The 26,118-nt window shown below is 37.1% G+C and overlaps 1 protein-coding gene across 1 annotated transcript in view; it reads right to left on the bottom strand.

Moving 5' to 3' along the window:
- Adgrb3 (adhesion G protein-coupled receptor B3) overlaps positions 1-26,118 on the bottom strand; it is a 710,232-nt gene that overhangs the window by 130,312 nt on the left and 553,802 nt on the right. The window contains exons 16-18 of the mRNA XM_038342237.1: positions 18,905-19,031; positions 17,219-17,322; positions 13,111-13,213 (exon numbers count right to left, since the gene is read on the bottom strand). Coding sequence (XP_038198165.1) covers positions 13,111-13,213; positions 17,219-17,322; positions 18,905-19,031 — 334 coding nt within the window. The remainder of the gene's footprint in view (positions 1-13,110; positions 13,214-17,218; positions 17,323-18,904; positions 19,032-26,118) is intronic.

The raw sequence follows: 26,118 nt of genomic DNA on the forward strand, positions 1-26,118 counted from the left end.
GACCGAGTACTGATAACCGTGATACTATTACATCTCTAAAAAGAATGTTAGCAAAAAAAAAAGAGTCAGAGCAGAAACAATAGTCATCTTAGTATGCCAATGCCATGAAACGATGAATTGGACGAAACTAATATGTGAAGACTGAAATCAGCACCAGTGAGGGTGACTGAAAGGAGGCCAGGGCAAGACAGATGGACCTTGTAGGGTGTGGGAACGCTCCACATGTCACTGGGGTTGTGCTTCTCTAGTAGATGCTGGTCAAAACCCATGCTATTATTCGCAGGCATTTCACTGCACGTGAGTTTTACCCCCATTAAAACAGCATAAACTTTCAGTTACAAGTTGAATAGGTCCCAGAGAGCTAGTCTACAACACAGAAACTGTAGCTGATAATAACACGCTGTGTACTTGAGATTCACCAATAGTGTGAACTACACATGTTCTTAAGTCAAACCCAGCAATTGTTAGATGACAGGTGTATGAAATACAGAATTCACCACACAAGGGGTATTTTTTTTTACTTTGTAAAATATTAAACAAGACTGCCAATATCAGTTAAATAACTGTGAATATGAAAAAAGCCTGGTTCTTAGGGTAATGGAAAAATCATTATTGTGGTTTGGTTAGGATGAACCGAGTTTTCCAGAATAGCTTTTCCGAGAGTACTGCATGTCTTCAAGACACTGGTAAGTTAAACAGGCTAGCTTAAGAACGGAAGATGGCTCATGGCAAAGAAATTGCGTGTGTGTGAAAGTCGGGGAGTGGAAAAAAAGAGCTGCATGCCAGGCAGAGTGCTAACAGATGGGCAAGTTTTGAAAGAGACTTCTTGTGATTGCCCTTAGTAAGTTCAAATCAGAAGCATGGCCCACACTGGTGATTGGATGCCTACCGCCGCGTTCGACAGTCAGGATGGCGGGAATAGTGTGAAAGAAGAGAGAAGTAGGGCACATGAGGTGACGAGGTGGGAGGATGTGGAAGCCAAGACATGTGGGAGCTGGAGGGCAGTGTTACAGGCTTTGAATTTCATTCTGGGCGTAATGAAGCTCCGTTTATTCTGAGGGTTTCAAACAGACACACATCACGATCTGATTTACAATGCTAAAAGTCTGCCGAGGCTGGTTGTGGTGAGGAGTTAAGTAACTGGACAAACTGCACAGGACAGCTACTTGGAAGAGTTCAAAGTGGAAGAGCTGGTCACTGGGAAAACTCTCAGGGAAGGTCTCATTTCACCCGGAACCAGTCATTCTGTCAACCTTGCATTCCTAACCAACCCTCAGATGGCTGCAGCGATGGCCTAGCATTACAATGTTATCAGAGACGCTGGTCCAGGGCTGCCCAGCTACATCAGTCCCATGTTCCCGACTCCCGGAAAAAGGAAAGAGAATATTACCTTTGGAAGTCATTAGGTTTCAGGAAATTTGTTAAGTGGCAATCATTCACTAGCACAAAGATATCTTTCATTCAAATAAAGGATCCCTTAGACATAAGGGATTCATTTTCTAGCTTTCTTTCACAGGTTGGGAAATTTGTCCCATAGCAGTCTAAAAAGTGATATATTCACTCTTGTTCCCAACCACCACAACAAAATCAAACATAAATAAAAATCTGTATGAGAAAAGAGAAGAAGGAATTTGTATGTTGCAAAAGCAATAAACATCATTCTTATCCATTAGGAAAGAACCCTTTAAAATATAAGTAGAATCTAATTGCTAGTGGGAATTTTAAAGAAATACAAATCACATTCATTTGAAACGTCTGTGGCTCTATTTATGTATGTATACAGATGCACCATCTACTAAAGACACTCTATGAAGAAATACACTAAACATTGAAGCCTCTTCTAGTCTGACATAGCACAGGGGCATCTTGAACATTAATGAGTTATATTTCTATTTACATTTCCAATGTCAACACTAATTACTTCCTCTTTACATAACAGCTAAATCCTAAACTTTTGATTCAACCTACCAGCCTAGAATAAATACACATATTGCAATGTACTCATTTTTTTTTGAATTTCATACATATTCATCTTCCTGGTTAAGAACTGGTTTTAGCTCAATCCCATGTCATTTCTTTAAGGAATGACATTCAAAAACGAACCGACTTCCCATCCCAAAAGTTCAAAACCTGACTTTAATCTTCACATTCAAATGCATCTAGTTTTCTTCCTGATTATAGTTTCCTTCCTGATTATAAGTCCTTAGGCTTGCTGTAGCAATGTTTGTGATCTAATATACATAATAATATCCAAGAAGGAGACTATACATAATAATATTGAAAGGAGGGCTTGAGACGTAGATGGGACAGCTGTGGGAAGAACGACGTGAAGATTAACAGTGCTCTGCAGAAATCTCCCTTTTGTTTCTGATATTACATTTCTGCTTAAATTGTCAGCCAAGAGACTTCCTCTAATAAAAGACTTAATGTTTCCTGCTCTACTTTAGGAAGTTTTTCTTCTTCAAAGAAAGCAAGCTTTGTTGTCTCACGTATTGGGCATTTGTTAAGTACTTTCAGCTTCTGTAACTTAAAAAAATGCCCTGCTTGGTTCTGAGTGATTTGATTCAAGCTTTTGTGTTTTATATACTGACAACCAATAGTCACTACAAGTGAAGGAATTCTGTGTTCAGGTATTGCTCTTTTAAAAAAAAAGAATTCAAAGTGGTTTGCACCCTTTTCATCTCTGCAGAAGCCTTTTCTTATATTGTCATTGGTTCCCTGTTCCAGTTCTGCAGGCTTCGGGGGCTAACTCTTAAGTAGGTATTTCAGAACTTGAGGTCATTTTTTTCATTTACATAAAAGCATCAGCCTAAATATAGGCTAGCCTTGACTTACACAGAAGTTCTTCCGCTTGCATGTACACTGATACTTTTTGAAAATTCAAGTTGCTTAAGGTTGGCAAACAACAACTCCAGATCAAACCTATCCACACTCCTTCCTTTGTGTAGTATCTAATGCAGGCTACTTCAGTGGAGTTCAGTGCAAAAGCCAGCAAAACCTGGGATGTTCAAAAGCTGCCCAGTACCCTCAAGTCTGCCAATCTTGCATGTAAGTTTTGAACTATGTATGAAAAGGGTACTTACTGTCCAACTGTTCACATTTCATTCTCTAGGAGATATTCAGGGAAAACCTCATCAGCATATTGGCTCACTGAGAACTATTATCAGGACTGGGGTCAGTGGGAGAGTGCTTCCCTAGCCTGGGTTCAGTCTCCAGGACTACCAGGGGAAGCAGCCTTTATTTTGCCTATTACTTCCAGGGACCTTCCAGTTGCTTTGCACTCATATCTGCTTTCTGTGACTTTATTTAGCACATCAGTATTTTAGAGTATGCTAGGGATTCTACTAGGCAGCTATACTTCACCAGGTCTTTGTCAATATTAGCCAGACTTCCGACCAGTTCATATCATGCACCTAGAAAAAGGTTAGAAATCATATAAATGCTTATTATTGATTACATCGGAGAAAAACATAATTTTCACCCTCTTTATAAGATTCTCAGGGAGCCACTCAAGGTCTCAACTCTATTTCAGATAAACACCTGCTTTAACTCAAACATCCACCAGCAACATATGTTCTTGAAAGTTTCTGCTAAGTCTTCAGCGCTTCCCTCAACTTCATCTCATCACAGGATAATAGCAACATCATCAAAACGTAACTGGGTGGCAGTTCTTCCAAACAGGGCCTCCATTGTGGAAGTGGTTTCCATTTTGTTATTTTATGCCTCATTGATGGAGCCCTAAGTTCATCCATTCATGTGACATTATTCATTTCATGTCATCTATAAAATAATTCTATTCTTAGGAGTTTTAAAGTCTAGGAAAGCCCAGCTTGGAGACTCAGATTGGACAGTGTTTATCAGCAAATGATGTTAGAAAGGACGGTGACAACTCTAAAAGCAGAGGGAAGGTACAGATTTCATGGCGTGTTGAAGGGGCAGTAGGAAGACAGCTCTGCCATGGCATGCCTAAGGTGTGATAGAAGGTCAAGCAAAGGAAAATAATGCTAGGGTGATGGTGGTTCCTGTGACATAGGCTATCCTCAAAATTCACTTCGTGCTGTCATGCCATTGATCCTGCTGGAGGCCTTAGCAGCCTTGAGGGAGACAGTGGTTTTCATAATTCCTCTCAGAAGGACTACCTTTCTCATTCTCCACAAAGCCTACTGACACCCCAGAAGCAGCCCTGAATGTGATGGTGTTCAAAACACAAAGGTCTTCTCATGACCCCTTTAGACCACCAAAGAGCTTAAGTGTGGGATGACCAAAATCAAATGCTTGTTTTTCAATCAATGTAACATTCTTGTGGCAAGATGGAAGACAAGCTGCTACAAATAAGAGGAGCAGACCACAGATTGGCTGTGGTAATCCAAAGGAGAGGTTTAGAGGACCCGGTCTAAAGTGGGGGTTAATGGAGAGAGAGCAGGGATTGTTTAAGGCAAAAGGTTTCTGCTCCGCACCACTCCCTGAGGGCCAATGGACAGGTCATAATCCGGGTACACCTGACATTCTCAGCTGCTGTCTGCACACTGCCCTGACATCTGCTGAGTGAGTGCTCCCTTTTGGGCAATTTTTCTCAGATTTGATGTTGGAATTAGGAACAGTTACTGAACATCCAAAGTGGCTTTCTTGTCTCTCAGTTAGTTTGTTCGTGACATCTCAACCATTTTAGTAACTCCTGTCTTTCAAACAATTCTACTTGCATCCATCACCTTTGCTTGTCTTGAACCCATCTTGTTTATTTTCTTCTTGTATTCTCATGGTCTCTGAAATTTTCTAAAGAAAGTTTGGCATTTATTTTTATTTTATTTTATTTTATTCCTTGTGATCACAGTGGACTAAAAAGAGTCTCTGAAATCCCACTGAAGGACAAAACAGTTCTTCAATGCCAGGTACTGGGAAAGTTAAGAATTGAATAACTGTTCGTTTCTCTAGTTTGATCAAAGTTTCAAGAAATTCCTAAGAATCCCAGAAGAGAAGGCAGAATACTTCAAAATAGACTCAAATGTATTATATAGAAGGATTACATTTAAATCCTTTTACAAACACCATAGCCAATCAACAAATTACATTTTAATAAATCTAAATAAGAGGCTTTTGCTTCAGCCATTAGATTCTTATATATCTGAGAGATCATAAAGACACATTTGGGAAATTATTGGCAGGAGTTGTGTTACAGGAAAAGCATTTAAAATAGCTACACTTTGAGAGGTTATAAACATGATTCATGAGCTCTCAAGGAAAAGGTCCATTTTTGTTAGGTCTCTTTTTTGATAGGGTCTCTTTGACTAAAACCTAGGAACTATATTTCTGTCACTGCATGCTGCCCATCACTTTGAGTCTGGAGAAAACATGTTCTAAGAAAACACATCTTTATCAAATTATCTGAGATACTGTCCAGAGTAGGAAATGTTAATCCTTCATAAAACTAACTGCAGCTACTGACTACATAGACCCAAGTGGTATGTTTATGTAAATTCATTATTTGTATCTATTATTTAATATACTATTTTATTTTTGTATTTATCATTTTGTATTCACGTACACACTTTCTCTCTTGTGCCATATGACAAAATATCGGACATAGACATTGTAAAAGGGGAAAAAACCCCTGTTTTAGAGCTTTCAGTCCACAGTCCTTGGTTCTGACACAGGGTATCCTGGCAGCAGGTACACATAATGAGGCTGTTAGCTTCAAGGCAGGACAGGAAGGGAGCATCAAATTAACACAATGGGTACAGTCCCCAACATAAAACCCCAGTGACCCATTTCCCTCATTTCCCGCCCACCTTTCACAGTTTCAATACTTTCCAAAAGTCGATTCAAAGTTTAAACCAGTCAATAAATAGAAACACTCACTAAGTCAAAACTCTTATAATCTGATAATCTCTGGGAATGCACTCGAGACACAATGAGAGGTATTCTTAAGTGATACCTAATCTCTTAGGTATTTTCAATCTATGCAAGTTGGCACTTAAGATTAACCATTACAATTCAGTCATTTAGTAAATATCTGTCATGTTGAAATACCTGGACTGTATAATGGCAATGGATTTAAGGATGGGTATAATGAAGTATTAACCCCAGAAGTGTATAGTGAGGCTGGAAACAGGTAAGACTGCACAAGATGGTAGGTAAGCACTGATAAACATGGATCCAAGTGTGGGAATATACACAGTATATATGCCCATGAACTAGATCAGGTCTTTTGGAGCAATAGATGGCATTGCGATGGAGGAACAATGTTCTGGGATGAAGTACTGCATGGAGCAATAGGTCATCAATTGACTTTGATGAGCCACAAGTGGTGTGGGACAACTGTCTATATTCTGTCAATTATATTTTAAATAAACGCTGGTCAGTAGCCAGGCAGGAAGTATAGGCAGGACAACCAGACAGGAAATAGAGTCAGGTCAATGAGGACAGAATTCTGGGAAGAGGAAAGCCCATTCCTCTGCAGTCCTGTCCCATCCACAGAAGAAGCAAGATGTGACTGCCTTGCTGAATAAGGTACCAAGCCATGTGGCTAGCATAGATAAGAATCATAAGCCGGGCGGTGGTGGCGCACGCCTTTAATCCCAGCACTCGGGAGGCAGAGGCAGGCAGATCTCTGTGAGTTTGAGGCCAGCCTGGTCTACAAGAGCTAGTTCCAAGACAGGCTCTAAAAAAGCTGCAGAGAAACCCTGTCTCGAAAAACCAAAAAAAAAAAAAAAAAAAAAGAAAGAAAGAAACAAAAGAAAAGAATAATGCGCTAATATAAGATATAAGAGTTAAGAAGCATGAGCTAATGTACCAATCAGTTTATAACAAATGTAGACATCTGTGTGATTTCTTTGGGACTTAAGGATTGTGGAACCTAGGCAGGACAGAAACCCTGACAACACACAAACTGTGTGGTGTTGCAGGTGTGATGAAATAAAACCTAATAAAATAGAATGAGGATGGAGCATCAGTAGAATGTTTAAGATCAATGTTTCCCTAGTTTTGTAAGTTGTAGAACTGCTAAGTAAAGTTTATTTCTGAATCCTAGTACATTAATGAAGAAAAAGTAGTGACTACAAATGATGATTAAAACATTCTCCAATCCGTTCATGTGGTCACAATTTGAAAAATAACTTTCATAGACTATACATATGTGCATATATCAGATTTGAATTCTAGTTTGTCAGTTGACCTGCAGAACAAATTGGGTTTAATGATGCTAGATGCAGCAATTGTTTCTGACAGAGACAGGACTGAGTTTGAGAACTGAGAGTTCAACAGACATAGGGAGATGACCTATTGGCCTTGTACGGGGTAGGTAGAGATATTAAGGGTAATTCCTGAAGTTCTGGCATATAAAATTGGTTAGCAACTACACAAAAGGCACTCAACATTTAAAACCTGTACCGATATGGAATGAGGATCCAAACAGTGATGCTAATACAGAGTAGGAAATTGTGCAAGAGGAAATCTGGGCTCATAAGAGAGCAGAATCAGATGATCATCTCTACAGGAACCCAACATTGTCAACACTATGATCACAGAAGACATCTGAGCAATGCTTACCAAGCACTGGACTCTGGGTTCAAAACAACACAGAACTATCTTAGTTAGCCTTGACAAGAAGCTAACGTGTTGGTCTGTATTTCGTGTTTCAGGTCATGTAACTAGAAGTGGAACATTTAGGATATTAAGATTTTCCTTCTTAAGACATTCTTAACCATCTGCTGCTGAGCGAGAGACTGATCCCTCCCACCAGAGGACACAGAAAAATGGAACTTCAAGGCAGGAATTCTGTTTTTGTGGCCTTGGGTGGGTAGAGAATGAAAGCTGAGAGAAACATATTCAGCATCCCTTCTTTGAAGCTGGCGTCTAAGTGAGTGTGTGACTAAGCTTTGTCTATGGGCAAAGAATGTCTTAGGCAAATTAGGAGAAGCAGAAAGAGGGCTTGACACAATTTAAGATATCCAAATGCAGAATTTCATTTTTAAAAGGTTCAAATCTGATCAAAGAAAAACATCTTCCGTTGCCTATAATCTTCTAATTAGTTCCATCTTTATTAAATGTCCCATTAAAAATTACAGAATTAAAATGTGTCAAGTGGACTGGAGAGATGGCTAAAGTTGCTTGCTAAAGGAAAGGCTCACTACCAAAATCACATTTCAGTTTAGAAAACCAAAATAAACAAAGAGAAGCAATTTTGTAGAGTATGTGATTTTTTAAAGTGCTCTAAGACAGACATCCTCTGTACCTTTTACAGTTTTTTTAGTTAAAATACATAGCTAATTATACAATCCAATGCTATATACATAAAAACCCATGAGATCAAACTGTCTAAATATTGAGAAAATCATGCATAGCAAATAGTTTAGCAGTTTCTATTTCCCAGCTAATGGTGACTTTTGATTGAATACTATTCTTCTAAGACTAAAGTTAGTGTTTAATTTTTCCCTCATTTTTGAGTATTTTTCAAAACATTAACCTTTTGCACTGGATAGAATGGCTTAAGGTTATTTGATCATACTTTGGTATTTTTCATATGATGCAGTACTAGTTAGTTTAGTCTTTAATCATGTAGGGGTCCACCAATGTGCAAGTCATAAGGATCAACTGGTATTGTTTCAGAAAGTCCACACTTCAAAGGAGGCAGCTCCATGTCCTTCTTACCTAGTTTTATCTGCACATAATTAACATAAACCTCACTATCTAACACAATGCAAAAGTTTGGCCTCAATTGAGAGATTAGCATTTGGTTAACAGTTGTACAGTGATGAATTTCCTCTCATGAAAATACAGATAATTGATTGTATATGGGTTGACTAATACCATTAGTCATTTCTTCCTTTAGATTTTTGTTTGTTTGTTTTTGAGACAAGGTCTAAGGACTCATGGCTGTCCAGGAGCTCACTAAATACAACAGGCTGGCCTCTAACTCACAGCAGTTCCCCTTCCTTCTGCCTCCTGAGTGCTGGAATTAAAGGTGCGAGCCACTGTGTGCTGTTTATTTATATCCTTTGAATGAATTATATTTAATTTTCCACTGAGACATGCATCCTGAACCTGTTAGAGAAAGGGCCACATGTTTATGCCGAATCATTCTGTACTATATAGACATTGGATTAGGTATATTTCTGATTGAGTCTTGGTGACTAAAGGCCACAGAATTCTGTTAAAGACTGTGCTATGCCAATTTCAGAGAATATTTCCATACAGGTCATGGGCAAAGTATCAAAATATAAAAGACTTGGGTTCTGCCTGAGTCTCCAGAACAAGTTTTGTTCCTGATTTGTTAACAAGGATTGTTCTACTCACTCCGGGTGTGTGATATTTCATTTTAACCCAGTAGTGGGGTTAAGATGCTAACCCTGAGCTATCTTCAAATACACTTAAATTCTTGTTTGCTTATCATTACTTAACTACCACGATAGTCAACAAAACTAATTTTGTCCAACTTTGCTTCATTCTCTTTAGTTCTGTGGAATCTTTGGAATGATGAAGCACATCACACACTTTTGCAACAAAACAAAAATATTTGGGGGAATTTTGGTGAGCAAGTAAACTGTTTTCTGAGTTTCTCTGTATCTGAAACATTCATTGCTTACTGCAAAGTAACAGACAACATCAAAAATAATCTATAACAACTACACAATTGCACAGGCTTTTATGATATAAACTCATGGCCAGTCAATTTGAGTGAAACAAGAATATCCTGGTTGAGGTTTATAAATGTATAAAGAGATCAAATGGCCAAGATACTTTATGAGAAAAGCTCAAAATACAATGAAGCAAGTTATAATTTAATTTTACAACAGCATTTTAAGAGGAGATAAGATAGTGCCTTTAGTTCCTTATTTTATTGACAGCTGTTGAATCTAGAGTTTAAATTTTGAGTATACTCATCTTTTAAACAGTGGATTATTTTGGACTGTTTCTACTCCAATTCAAAAGCAAGCAGAGAGCACAGCATGCTAATCAGGTCAATTATATTTCAACAGAGAGTCGGGAGAAACTACACTTCAACCCTTCAGCACGATGCTGGACAGCAGCAGGAAATGCCAGTTTTCACACAAAGTAGACATGATAGTAGTACCAAATAATTTGCTCATCAAGATTCTTTCTCATATGTTTCCATTTTTTTTACAAGTGGGGAATATTTAAGCACTAGTCAAAACTTATCAGAAAAGTCAAACATAGCAATCAGACCAATTACAAATCATCTATAATAGCAAAGAAGTCCTACAGATAACCCAAAACCAAATACGACACAGTTGGCTACTATTCACTATTTTTAAATTTTAAATCTTCCTTCCTTTGAGTTTATCAGGTTATATTTATATGAAAAATACACATTTTTACCATGTTGTATGGTAATGTCACATACCAAAACACATATAAAATCAAATATGTTCAATTTAATTAGACTCAAAACAAGTATCAGATACATAGTTGTTCCCCCATAGGAAATCTGATACTGTTTAAAATGATTTAGAATAAAATTTTTATTTTTTTCCATTTTTATCTCCTTGTAATTTTAATATTAATAGCCCTAAGCTTGTAAGAACATCAATGCAGAAGCAATAACACAAAATTAATGTAGAATAAGAGAAAAACCACGTAATCATCACCACCTACTAGCCACTCCTCCCCACAAGCATCAATAACTAGCAGCAAAAATTAGCACAGTCAATCTGGAACAAGCCCACTATGGTTCCAACACCACATGAAACCTATTCTGTAGCTAGTTTCCTGGGGAGAAACCATACCATAGAAAACTTTTCTTTAGTTTTTAATAAGCACACACCAGCCATTTCTCACAATCAGAAATGAAAAGGAAAGCAAGGCTTGTCTTATCTTGCCTCTGACATTCAAAATATTTAAAAGCATCAAGAAAAGATACTATTTTTAAAATGAGGACACAAAAACCTTGCAAAGGCTAAAATGGACATGTAAGGAGAATATTTTGCTCATTTGTTTTTGAACATTCTAGCTTCTGGATATTCCTAACATTTGGATCTACACAATCACAATATGGATGCCATTAGCGTTACCATTGAAAAATAGAGATGTAGCTAGTTCAAATGAGAGGCAATTTAAGTATTAAAATATACTCCAGATTATGAAGACTTGAGGTGATAAAATAGTCTACTAATAATTTCATAATAATTACATTGTTAAATAGTAATGTAGTAGGTATAGTGAGTTAAATATAACATCTTTCAATGGTTTCAATTGTTTGTTTTCAGTTTTAAAAATTTAGTCAGTAAAAATGTAAGTTATGGATGTGGTTAGATTTGTATTTCTATAGGTGAGGCAAGATGTAGATCAGAACCTTAACAATAAATTTCTTAATAAACATTATAGAAAGATCTATTCTACTAGTTGCACTAGTAATTTCTTGTTACATCATATGAAACAGTTTTTAAAAATATATATCCTACTGAACAGTACTGTTCTCCACAGTGCAACGAGAGGCAGAACCCTAGCATTTAGGATGTAAAAAGTGATGGGAAGTAAGCATTTTATATGGAAACCTTCAAAGTGGGCTCAATCTCAAACAGATTCTGGCTTGATTTGTTTTTCCTGGTTCCTGGACTCTGGGAAGCACTTCTTTTGCATGGGGAAGTTCAAAGACAGTCAGTCAAGGAACTGAGACTAGGGGCTAAGTGAGCAAAGAGGATCTGCAGCCCAGCACACAGGGAGGATGCAAACAGGAGGAAAGCGTTTCTTTCTTCCTTCCTTCCTTCCTTCCTTCCTTCCTTCCTTCCTTCCTTCCTTCCTTCCTTCCTTCCTTTCTTTCTTTCTTTCTCTCTGCTTCCTTCGCCCTCACTTCTTCCAACAACCCTTTCCTTCTCATCTGAGACTTATGTTCAGCTTCATCTTTTCAACTCAGGTACTTTTGTGCCTTCTTCCTTCCTTCCTATTCTAATTGGTCTCTTGTTCACCGCTGGTCTTCCTTTCTGTCCCTCTGATTTCCATTCTGTTATTGATTTCTTCTAAGAAGTTACATTACTTATTCCTAACAAGGCCATGTACTAGATTTTAATAAATTTCCTATTCTTTTATCTCTTTGTGAAGAAAAAAAACAAGAAACGTATTAAAAACTCAAGAACATGGAAGTAGTTTTTATTTTCTAGGCTAACAGGTTGTTGTTTTGGTTTGTTTTTTGGTTTTTGTTTGGATTTTTCTGGTCTGGAGCAATGTGGTTCAAGGAGAAAGGTATACCTCCGTGGCCCTATTTAGACTCAGAATAGATTCCTTGGGTGGGAATTATGAATCTTAGGGTTGTAAGTTGGCAGGGTAACCAGACATAGTCTTTATACATGTGTTATAAGTATCTATTTTAAAAGCTTCTAAAAAGAAGTATTGGAGTGTTTACCTTTAACTATTGGTTTTGGTGTTTGCAATAAGATTTGTTTTAATTACTTCTAAGACAATGAGGCCTGGGTAAATTAACTTGAGGCTGGGTTTCCTGAAGAACAGTTCAGTAAAGATAGTCATATGGAAGAAAATAAGGCCATTCAATCAATATACATTCATCAATCCCAAAACTAGGACATATAGTTCCACTCAGACAAAAAGTAGTTATATGCTTAAATAGCTACAATTTTGCTTAGGTACCACAATGCTTTCAGCAAAAAAAATTTCCAAAAGGGCTAGACATAGTTGTAGACTCTGTGATTATTGTGTATACACCATTTTGGAGGTAGATTTTTCAGTGATGTTATGATTATAATTCATTGATACAGCCATTTCAGTCATTAGTATACGAATAAATTAGACCTAAACACAAACATTATGTTGAATTCAATTTGAATGCTACACAATTGGGACAATAAATAAAAAATATTGGTTGTTTGTGTCTCAATGCTTTGAAGACTTACAGCTTTAATGTCACGTTAAACACATTTTCTGAGTATGATACAGTCTACAGCACTAAATAATTGTAAGCCAACCAAAGATTGATTGTTGACTGTAATAGGCTGTATTTAGTTATTCATTTATTCATAAACTAAAGGAATAATTAAAATCACGTATTTCAATAGTTACTTAGAATAAATACTTAGACAAATCAGTAACCAACTATATGCTAAAACAATGCACAAATAGAATCGGAGGCATTAGCAATCATACCTTATTGTGCGTCTGGGTCTGTCCAACTAGTATGAGAATATTGGATGAGATGATAGACAGGCAGAAGTTAATTAGAATTATGGACCTCTCAGAGCGGATGTACCTGGTCAGAGAGAGAAAGAAACGTGGCAAATTTTATGTCATATAATTAGTGGAATTAACTCAAAGAAGGAGTTTGAACCCAGGTTTCATATAAGAATATGGAAAAGCATTTTTCATATATATTTTCCTTAGGTACCCAGTTTTAGAGTACATGGCATGTGCAAGAAACCTTTAGACTTATTTTTTTCTGTGATATGTCATAATTGAGAGAACCTAACTTGTACATACATGAGAACAATACTTTCTTTTGTTCTAGGAAATGTAATTTCTTAGAAATACATTAATCATTATAATTACTTTCTTACATATGCACATACATATTTATAATATCTGTATCAACCAATAGAAACACTGAGGCCCAACGGTAAAACCCCACCCAGGTTTTGAAGCAACTCTCCTATATACTAGAAGGATGCATTACTTTTTGTGAAGCCATAAACTTCAGTAGCTACTCAAGCATCTTTATGTAGCTAGGCTGTTCCTTATGTCCTTGAGTATCTCTTTCAAGAAAAAGAAGAAAAAGTAGCAGAAGTCTTTATATGTAAAAAATGGTCTCAAGTGATCATTTACCATTAGACTGAAATACTCTTGGTGACAGCCATATTTTACACTTAGAAAGAAATTTACACACACACACACACACACACACACACACACACACATATATATATATAATCGGTTATATGATTTAAAGTGCACTAAGAATGTAAGTAACAGCAAAACCTGTTCAGAATCAAAGGTTCCACCAGCTGTTTACCCTGAAAGGGCAGCAATTATTTTGCTTAACTGTACCCTGTGATTGCCACTAAGTACCAATACTGTAAAAGAATCTTGCACATGATGTGTGTCTCGGTCTGTTATATTTGTATTATAACATGGGACCTCATTCCACAGCAGGCATAGGATTTTCTGTGCAATGATAGATGGAGAAACCAAAGATCTAGAGGAACTTTATGAAAGTTATAGTCTCACAGGCCAGCCTGGTCTACAGAGTGAGTTCCAGGACAGGCTCCAAAGCTACAAAGAAATCCTGTCTTGAAAAACACAAAAACAAAACAAAACAAAACAAAAAAACAAACAAAAACAAACCACCAAAACACAAAAATTGGGTTTCATAATGTAAGAGAAATTTTCTTCACAAATTGGATTAATCTTGATTGACAGCACAAAATGGGCTTCAAGAGTTGTTGACCATTCTGGATATCTAAACATATGATAAATCATACACTGGGCTGCTAAAGGTAGCGACAAATATTATCTTGTTCTTTTTTTGTGGATGAAGGCTATAAATCTTTTCTGATGTTAATGGCTTCCATGATGATACAAACACACATCTTGACACCATCAAAAGGATTTCAGTGACATTTTCTGTTTATAAACAGAAAAACAAAACAAAACCCAGACTGAGTAATATAAAAGACCAACTGGATGCCCCAAATGCTACTGAGATGCTTCCTTTCCTCAATAATACTGAGTCATGTTGTTGCCTTAAATTCTGCTAAGAATTGTCACGACTTTCCACGCTGTCGTATGACATTTTATATTTTAAAGGAAATTTGTGAATGTGTGGAAATTGTGTCAATAAGTTGACCGAGAGAACAAGCTGTATTGCCTTTTGATGTCACAGTGTATTTCAGCTAGCTGTATGGCTAGAGGGAGAGAATATAGCTTAATGTATTATTATTATCATCCTTATTATTATGACTGAGAGGATATGCTGGATTGTTTTTTGATGCAACAGTGTGCTTTAACTAGTTGTATGGCTAGAGGGAGAGAAAACAACTTAATGTATTATTATTATTATTATTATTACCATTATCAACATTATCATGATAACCGAAAGTGTTGATGGCAAAGAAAGTGATATCTCTGAGAACTGAAATCAAGCGGATCACAAATGCAAGGCAGGCACCGCCACTGAGCCACACTTTCAGCCTTCTCAGTTGTTAAGAAACATCTGGAAAGCACTACATGGAGCAACTACAAGTTTCAAACCGGCATATCAACTATAAAGTAAATTGCATGATACTTCATTTTAGAAAACACTAGAAAAAATTAACCCTAAATATTTTTATTAGAGAAATAGGCAGGAAGGTTCTCAGCACTCTTACAACTGAATCAAAATGTTTTAGAGTTTATGTTCTTGGTGGTGTTTATGAAGCACTTTGAATGGATCTTGATCCGAGATCCATTGAGAAACTCATGAGTCTTCATACTTCTATCAAGAAGTAATTATTATTTCAATTCTCCGATGGATAGACGATGAAGTGATGACCACTTAAGTCTTAGGAATCCAGATTTGTGCAGTTGCTTGGAACTCTTTTCTGTAATTCTCAACATCAGTATAGGTTTTGATAGACACTTTGATGATTTTCAGAAATTCCTAGAATTTCATTGTAGTAAGTGACTGGTCTGTCTTTTCTGAATTTCAATCAACAAACAGATCATATACTGATATTGGCTATTTGTGTGTGTGTGTGTGTGTGTGTGTGTGTGTGTGTGAAGAGAAAGAGGGGGAGGGACATGACAGAAGGTAGAATTGATACCTGAACAGAAACTGCTGAAAACTGAATTTACTTCTAAAGACTCCAGTGGGGGTAAGAATTATAATGTTATCATGATTACCTAATATCTTAGCCAATTGCTTCATGTTTTTAAAAAGACATTGTCCTTCACTCATGGGAAGTTGGCTTCTGCAAGCCTGTCAGTTTGTTTTTACAGGACAACAGCCTGATTGAGTTTTAAACATACAATTCTGTTATCAACAATGTCATCCCAAGAGCAGACATCTTTTAAATTTCCTTTTTCACCATTCTGTCAAGTGTTTCTCTGATGTACCATAATATTGCAGTGATGAAGAACTTCTGTTATGTACCCAGGCCTAAATGTATGCACACTTTCTTTTTTCACAAAGCATAAAAATCCTAATATCTTTGACTATTTAAATATCTTTCACAATTAATTCTTCCTTTCAAGAGAGTGAAAACCACAATGGACATCAATGTTTTATTTAAATATCAATATTAATCTAAATAAATATCCCTTATTAAATAGTAATTGATTTTTAATTTTTCAGATGATTGTATAAGACCCTAAGAAAACATAAAAGTCTTTGAGGTAGGCACATCAACTTTTGCAATTTTAAATAAATCAAATAGTCAGGAAACAATAGATAATTATCTGCATACTAATGTAATACAGCATTTTAAACCACCTTAACAATGGCAATGGTTATAATGCCTTTAACTATTAAAATTATAAAATCCATTTAAAAGTTTGGTCATATGGTACGTACATATATGTTGTCAATACCTAAGTAGACACACACCAAACCTCATAGGCCCAATTCTTACTACCATCCTAAACAATTACCTAGAAATTACCACGAAAAAATATTAAATTTTAACAGACTATTAAATAGATGCAATTTAAAATACGAGAGAAAATTTCCCAATAATTCCTTTTCATATTTCTATGATATCCTTTCATCAAACTTGCTCAAAATCTGACTCACAGCAAACAGTAAAGTATGTGACCTTTCGTAGAGAACATTGGAATTTTCTTAATGCTTTTAACATCAGAGCAGTCTTTACTCATTGTGCAGGACATACTGAAATCATGTCTGGCACTTGAGAACTTGACATCCTATTCCTGCAGAGAGAACTTTGACTGTACCAACTATGCACTGAGGTCCAACAGCAATGGATATAAACAATATATCACAGGGAAGGAACTTGCAACATAAGAGAGTTGTGCTTACACATGAGGAACTTGTTGAAATCTACCATCATATCAGCTAGAAGAAAAGTATGCATGTGTGTTTCATTTATCTATTTTTACCAGAGACAAATAAAGGGAATAAAGTTAGCTAATATGGTTCCTGTGTTCCAGTTCAAATACAGAAGTTCTAATTCTGTTACAAAGAATGCTGCTTTCGATATGTGACGAAGACTTTAACACACTGAATCCGAGTTCTCTATCTCAAGTCTACTCATTCATTACATACCTCCATAGCGCTGCATAGACAACGGCCAGGGTGATCAAGGCTAGGCAGGAGAGGCCACTGCCTACTATGAGAGTTACTGAAGGGGCCCCAGAAGATTCCATGACCTGTAAGTTAAGGGGGGAAAGAAAAGAAAGAGAAATTTGACATGAATAAAAATAAATTCTAAATTCGGAGAAATTAAGCTATCACTCAAGAGTAGCATAAATAGTTGTTATAGTTACCAGATAATTAACCACAGAACACTCAGTTCACACACCCTCAAGCTCCAAAATGACTAAGTCTAGCTCCCCTTTCTCTCACACTGCGAAGTAATGAAGTCTTCAGAGTTTAAAATGTTTGATTACAACCCCATTACTTACTTAAAGTTTTCTCAAGGACCCCAAACTACGACTGAATCATCATTTACAGGTGAAATTTCCCTTGAGTGAAATTGGAAGCAGCAGGTTTTTGCTGTGCCCCTCACCCCAACTAAGTACAGGTTAATCATTTCACCATATGATTCTTGGTATGATTTGCCTTGCTACTCCTATTTACAAATCGTGATGCTATGGTACATAGTTACTGAAAAACTGAAACTTTCTGACTTTTGACAACTTTGTTCTGAGGCAAGTATCCCCACATTAAATTTTACTTGCGTGGCTTCCAAGAATAAGAAGAAAATGGAATGCTATACTTAGGATCTTCGGATATAATTTTTCTTACGAACAAAGTATGTGGAGATAATTTCCATAGTGCCAGTATCAGTCCCTAAAACCATGACCTTGAAAAATAAGCTTATAGCTTTTAAAATCTTTTATATACATAGTATAAACATCCACTGATCCAAATGGCTTCTTTTCTTAGACAGTAACATGACCATAGCTAACGAAGACAGCTGTTTTATATAAATTTTTATATTAGAAGTTTGAAGCAATACACTAAGTGTGCCACAAAATCTGTATCAAATTATTAGGTATATGCATCATGAAAACAAGTAAAAGGAGTGATGTCTAGGCCAAATTTAGCCAGGAATAGTATTTTGTCAGAACATTTATTTGTTATTATTTCAATTTTCTGTAAAATTTTGTCAAAATACATTTGGTAAAACATCATTTTTCTTTTGGATTGTTCTGTACAGCTCTCTCTACCTGAAACTATTTCTTTTTCCTTTTGCAAAAATCTACATGCTTTTAAGGAATGCTTTTACAGTTCCAAACAACCGCGTCTCCATGAAAACTTAATTTGATTTAAAAATACACATGTATCCAAGGACACCCTGGGAAACCTGTACTGAAAACGTCCAATGCAGATATGCAATGTGTTCAGCTGTAGTGTCTGGGGTCTTCCTTCCACTCCTGACAGCATTGTCACAAATTCTCCCAGAACAGCCTTCCAGCTTTAAAATAAACGTTGACTTGGCAATTATTTTTATATGAAAGTTTGCAGAATATTAGTGATATCAGAGTACATCTTCAATACTATACTGCAGAAATACCAAGTTATAAGACATAGAACTGAGTAGAATTTAGTTATCGCACACCAACTAGAATTCATTCCACCAAGCTACTGTAGCTGAGGAGAAGAACCCGATTTTGCCACCCTACAACAATTTTCTATTTCCCCCTTTGAAATGCAGTTCCCTGGAGAAACACTCGCCACAATGTCCCTGCCTTTGCATTAAAGCCGTGTTTTCCCTTTGTTACTTACTATTTCTCTAGGTTGCTGAGCCAAAATGGCGAAGGTAGAGAGCCGATCACATAAGCATTTCGTATGGGATGCATCGGTAAGCACAGTTTTACATCCCTGGGTGGACCACGTTCCCAAAGACTCGTTCCTGCAAAAGGGGTGGAGGGGAGATCGGGATAAATACGCCTGACAGCCAAGTCCGTAAAGAAGAAAATGCAGTTTAATTGAGAGAATCTCCTACTGTAATTCCCGTACAGGAAAAAAAAATCTACTTGTTGTTGAACAGGACGTAATTTAGATGCATCTCCAGTAATGCAAAGCGAGAGTGGGAAAAAAGCAAGCAGGCGGTGGTGCGGCGTGCAGGGAGCTGTCCAGCGCCGGAGGTGCTGAAATCAGGACTAGCTCTGTCCAGCCCTCTGAGAGGAACGGCGGCGGCAGCAGCGGCACCAGCAGCCGCTGAGCGTTGGCAGACACTTGCTATGTTCATCGGATCGTTTCAAACACTCAGAGTGTAAAGAGGCTTTTCATATTTTCATACCAGCTCTGATTCCAGGCCCGTGGTTTGGACCGTGAATGCTGTCTTTTAAAATGCGGATTTCTCTAAAAAGCCTGCCTAAAAGGTTACATTGCTTGGGTTGGGTGATTGGATCTTCTCCGCTGCTGGAAAGGGATTTTTCTTCCCTTTAGAATTAGCTGCTGTGAAAATTTCACCCTGGAAACGGGAAGAGGCATCAGCTGGTTCCGACTCTCACTGCCTTTGCCTGGTATCCAGGGGAGGGGTGGGTTTCAGATGTAAGCTTCCCACTCCACATTTCACTTAGTCCAATGCTCCTCTAAAGCCCTTAATATTTCTTCCCCTCAAGACTCTTTGTCCAGGAGGAGAGACATTAAGCTAAAACCAAGTCCACTGAATATTTAGAACAAACCCACCCCAAAGTCCAGCAGGATGGGGGAGGGGGCCTGGTTCAATTTTCTCTTTGGTGTAACCATTTAAAATGTTAAAGCATATGGTTTCTTTCCCACCCCAGCAGAACAATAAAAATGGTATCAACCTACGTCTTGTTAGTAGAGCTGGTGGCGATGGGGGAGAGCCCTGTCACCCCCTGCTGAACTACTCTATAGAAAGAGAGAAAAGGGGGGGGGAGCTTCAAGGCTCAACCAATCAACTTTATTATCATTACACGTGCACTGGATAGAATGCACCAATTGTCACCTCCCCTCCCCCAGGCATGGAAACTCTCCAGCTAGGAAACCTGTATGTTTGAGTGTATTTAGAATTTAAGTCAAGTTACTATTTGTCTTAAAAATGACTCCGAAACTTGAAGGGGGAAAATAAACAACCACATGGCTTAGTGTTAGTTTCTATGTACTTTTGGTTTTGCATTTTACATTTCTTAATGCCTGAGGCCACTGGGTTAAATGCACAGATAGTGTGTTTGAGATCAGTGACGGTTTCTCTCTGTCACTTAGACGTCCAACTTAAGCTACAGAGTACAGTTTACACTGTCCCTTTTTGGTGTCTATAGTCTTGCCTTTTTTGATATTCATGGGTTGATATCAAGGAGGAACAGACTATATTTGGGAACCATTAGATAACAATTATGACCAATTTTAATAGAAAATTTCAGAATGTTGGTCATTTCAAATTTTTGTGTATCTCCCATGATATCTCTCCATACCAAATTAAAATTTAAAACTAAACGTAGTTTTACTTCTAGTATAACTGTTTCAAAATATAATTCTAAATAATCATAGGCATGTAGCAAACAATTTATTTCATTAACTGTATTCTCTTATGGTGTGTGTGTGTGTGTGTGTGTGCGTGTGTGTGTGTGTGTGTGTGTAACAATCAATCAAGGCCAAGATGAAAAACATTTATCTCAACTGGTCAATGTTTAAAGAAGAAGATACACTTAAGAAGCCGACATGTTTTTAAACACTACAACTGTTTTATTAGCTCTGGAAGGCAGGCTGACTTTAATGAAATAACTGTCCACTCAAGATGGAGTCTAGCACTTATGACTTCCACATGATGAATTTATGTCCAGTGAATAAATCCAATGTCTTAAAGGAAAAGAACTTTACTGTTTCCAAGACCTCAAAGGAGACAAAATTACATATTTATGTACATGTAACGAGAGTTCATTACTCAAGAAATTAACATCATTGTATTCTGACTGTCAAATGCAAAGTGTGGATTCAATACAAAGTTGCTAATCTCCAAAGATCATGTAAAATTTCCAAGACATCTTTAGAAAAATGTGTCCATTTGCTTTACTCTGTACAGTGATTGCATGGCCCACCTTCACTAGCCCCAGGCAGAAGTAACTAACTGATTTCTAAGTGACAATCCTTGACTCTTCCTGTGCTTCTCCTCAACATGCTCCATGCCTTTTTCATGTGTATCCTCTCGAGACCTTATCACCTTTGGCCCTTCTCTAAAGTAGCACCCCTGTAATGATTTTATCTTATACACAATAATGTATGAAATACTAAATACGATTTAGCATGCTTTTCCTGATTTCAAAGAAAATACAAAACACAATGTACTAAATCTGGCAGGAAGACAGCAGAATTTGGAGCAAAGTGGTAGGAGAGATGATCTGAAAAGGTGAGAGAGGAGCTGTCAAGTTCTACATCTGGTTACTATTAAAAGTTGAGTCACAAAAGAGGGATGTCATTCTGATGCTAAAGTATATAGCATTTCATAAAACGCCTTGCAATTTTATGACTGAGAACTCCTTTATTTGAGGGGCCAGGCTCCCACCTGGATCAAGCTGGCCTCAAGCTCCCTATGTACCTGAGGATGACCATGAAAACTTCTGATACACCTGCCTCTACTTGCTGGATGCTGGGAGTACAGGCATGGGCCATCACGTCCAGTTTATATAGTGCTGGTGACTGAACTCAGGGGGCTTTGTTCATGCTTTATAAACATGAGTAACTGAGCTACATCTCCAATGCCATAAAACTTTTGGTTGGCTTTCAATTATTAGCCGATCCCTAACCATTATTATCAAACCTCTGGTATGTATTACCTGTATTTTCAAACTTCCCAAGTCTTACTTTCACTGTCTAGAGTTCTTTGAAAGCACAGCCCACATTTCTGATTGATTTCAAGTTTATACTGTAAAACAAACTGATAGGTGGTTGAGCTAATGAGAAGGGAACTTGTTGTCCTGTGCTGCACAGGTCATGTTTTTAAACATCTTCACTGTTCTGACCATCACACTATTGTTCCTCTGTCATAATTTTCACGATGCAAGAAAAGGTGTGACTGTGATTTTTTTTTAAATGTGAAGCTTAGGTTGTCATTCATATGGGAAACACCAGACACTGAAATTCGTGTGAAATGTAAAGATATAATTGAATAACAGACCCATAAAGTCAGAAGTAGATGCAAGGATGATATAGGCATCCACACTCTACTGAATATCATACACTTCCCTTTCATAATGTCTTTCTGTACATTATGTAATTTTTTTTCAAATGGTCTTTAAACACAGCTACGCTTGCAGAAATTCCGCATAACCAGTGGATTCTTTGTTGGCTACACCTACATTCATCAGTGTTAGCTATTAGCTGTCACCTGCACATGTCTTTCTTGCTATTACTAGGCTGGCTAAAAGAAGGAGAAGATTTTTCTGCCCCAAGGATTTAAAAGTGCACCAAAAATGCAATAGAATGTAAGAATAAGGACTCTAATTGTGTTTACTTTATAACTTAATATTTATTTGAGGTCCTTATCCAATTTTCTAAGCATCTACATGGATGATTTTTGGATCACGGTGCTGGTTGTAATTTTGAAATTTAATCTTTACAAAATATAGCATTTGTATATATCCTCTATTGCTAAAAATTACACATTGAAATTGAAGGAGAAATTAACTGCTGATTGTTATAAGATTTGTTTAACTTTAAAAAAACTAGCAAAATTTGTAGTGAAATGTTTCAAAACTGTTTCAGGATATTGTGGATTTAATCTTAAGAAAAATCAGTGCAAGTAGATGTTCCACTTCATTCTTCTACGAATCAGCCATCCTTTCTCATATATCTCAATAAGCTGTCATTAATATGATGGGTTAAAATTTAGAAAGTTTATTACCACTTAGTTTATTGAGCCCACTTACTTAAAAATCAAAAATTACAACAGTAACTTTGAACATAGGGTTTCGATTCTATATCCTTCACAGGAAGAGTTATACCTTCTTTACCCAACATCACTGCAGAAAAATGAAAGTTTTGAGCAGATGACAGCTAACAGCAAGTAGCTTTCTCCCAGCAGAATGTCTTCTGAAGAAATCCACTTTCTCATGGTTCGTTTCTAAGGCTTAAGTAATTGACATTATTTTTTAAACATATATTGCACTCAAATAATTATGCATAAGTGGTTCTTGTTTTAAGTTGCTTATGATATACAGATTTAGAGAGTTCAGATGAGAAACTGTTCTTAATTTTGACTAGAAAGTCTTTGATTACAGTCTCTGCATTTTGGGACCCTGTAAATCCTGAGACTTTACTATCTCTAGCCATTGATACTATGGCTACACGAATTATAAAGCCAGAGTTCTGCTGTTACCTAAGTGACGATTTAATGCATTGTTTTTCAACCCTTGTTATTCATTCACTTCACACAGAGAGTTTCAAAAATTGGCAGTGGGTGGGTCTTGAGCGTGATTACTCAGCACCACTGGCCTTTCCTCTTAGTTTTATGGAGAAGGAAAACGAAGCAGTGAACTTAGGACAGTTGTTTTAAGTCAGAGTAAAAAGCAAAGTTTTTTCTCTTATTCTGAAGATAGGGACTTTTAGAATGTATTTAAATTTTTATTATTTTAAAATATGTGTAGGTGTGTGTGTTTGCATGTGAGTATTTGCACATGAGTGCAGGTTCCCACGGAGGCCAAACATATTGGATCTGCTGGAGCCAGAGCTGGAATTCAAGTGATTTCGAAGCATCTTCTTAGGTTCTGGGAAATGGGTGTTCTGAAAGAGCAACAGGTGCTCATAACTGCTGAGTCATATCTCTGGCCCCACTACTGATTTTCTTTTTAAATATTAATTTTATTGTAATAGAAAGTCCCAGAATTCCTCCAATTTTATCCGACTGAGTTATGGATTATGGTATAAAGTACCAGACCCAGTTTCTAATGTGTTTTAAAACAATACATAATAAAGCTGCCCTCTGACATGTCTATGATGTTATAAAAATCAGATCTAAAGATACGATACACCTATATTTTTATATAGAGAGGTTATATATGTGTATGTATATGCATATACACATAAACATATACATATATATGCATATATATACACATACATATAACTCTAAAAAGAGTAACATTAACATGAAATATTTTGCTTAGAGTGATTATGTAAACCACCAGGAATTTGGGAACCACAAAGAAGATAGTGGAATTAACACTGGAATTAACTGTGACCCTTTCATTCTATAAAGCAGGTTTATAATTAATCACTGAGAAAGTGGGTCCAACAAGCTATATCAACTGGTAAGGCTGTTTGATACCATGCCTGAAGGTCTGAGCTTGACCCACGTCTCCCATGTGGTGGCAGATAACTGACTTTCAGAAGTCTTCTGATCTACATGGATGTGAGCACACACAGAAAAATAATTAAAATATACATTACTTAGTTTCAAGAATGCTGAGTGCTTTGCTGATCATTAACATTCCCACTCAGCACTTCCATATTAGCTGATAAATTAATCTCGTGTTCCTTATGTATGAGGTTAACCCTTACAATGCCACGTTAGAATTCTTGGTGCTTTTTGAGATCTTTATCTTTTTTTGAATCTCTGATTTGCCGCTTAACATTTAGTGGAGACTTAATGAAAAAAATGTTCCATCAACTTAATGACTTTTTTTTGGCAGTTTTAGGGAAGCTTTTTATTCCAGGTACACTATTTTAGCTCTAATCCACTTGCTGTCCTTTAGAACCAAGTAGACAGATAATTTGAGGAGGAAGCAGTGGCTCTAAATAAACTCATCTATTTGCCTCTGGCTTCAGCCATCATTTAATGATAATCTCTGAAAGATTCAACGTTTCTTTCGTAATTATGTTCATTCCAGTAGAAAGACCCACATCAGTACATGTGTACTGAATCATTTTCAAGTGCATGATGAGGGAGAAGACACATAAAAATAACTAAATGTAATTTTTAAAAGAAAACTGAAAGCCTGTTAGGGATGACGACCAGCAATCCTAGAATATGTTCTCTGCATTATTAGTCAACAAATTATTGCAGAAAATGCTGTCGGGTCTGCCCTCAACGTCTAAATCACCACCAACTCTTGCTTGACTTAATTTGCTGCTGGGTTTATTGTTTCCATTTTTGCCTTCTCTCTCAAGTCCAACCCAGGGAGGCCATAAATATTCTAGTGTCAAATTATATCACTCACACACAAAAAAGAAGATCTGTCATTTTTTTGTCTTTTAAATTTTTCACTGCCCACCTCCAGCTCACAGTAAAATGCCATGTCTTCACAGTGGTCTACAACCCCTGTACTGTTTGCCCCTGACTGTCTCTCTACTACCATCTCTAAACACTCACTTTTGCATGTCTTTTCCAACTACAATGAGCCCCTTGTTGGCTCATGTTGGCATGCTGTGCTGGCTATTCCCTCAGTTCAGAATGTACTTTTCAGTTGTAAATATACTGCTCCCTAACAGTGGGAAAGTATCTGCCTTCATCTCATCCTATATGAGCTGTGGTCAATGACAGGACAGTGTGAGATAATGACTCTCCATCCACAGATGGTAAGAAAAAAAATGTACAAATTCCATTTAACCCTTCCCATCAAGAGGTGGACTTTATCCCTTCATCTCTTAAATAGGTCTAACTTGCGACACTGATTGCGCTGTATTGGAAGCATTGTGTGACTTCTGACACCGTGCCTCAAGCAGGCTTACAGTTCCTATTGTGATGGTCTTGAACTGATTCTGTGATGTTAAATAGCCCAGGCTAGCCTCACTGAGGATGAGAGACTGCCACTATCTAGCAGTGAAGCTATACTAAATCATGTATCCCCATGATGACCTGAAAGATGGAGCCTTGTGCATCACATCAGATACGCAGAGCTCAATCTAATATTTGAACCAGAGAATTCTGATAAGCAGAGTTGCTGTTAACCAATGATACTCAAGGTAACTTGTTCTATAACACTGGAAAAAGCACCCAGTCTTTTTGAGATTCTCATTGCTCTTACTCTGAGCTG

The sequence above is a fragment of the Arvicola amphibius genome, chromosome 9, assembly GCF_903992535.2.
Source record: "Arvicola amphibius chromosome 9, mArvAmp1.2, whole genome shotgun sequence".
NCBI classification, from domain to species: Eukaryota; Metazoa; Chordata; class Mammalia; order Rodentia; family Cricetidae; genus Arvicola; species Arvicola amphibius.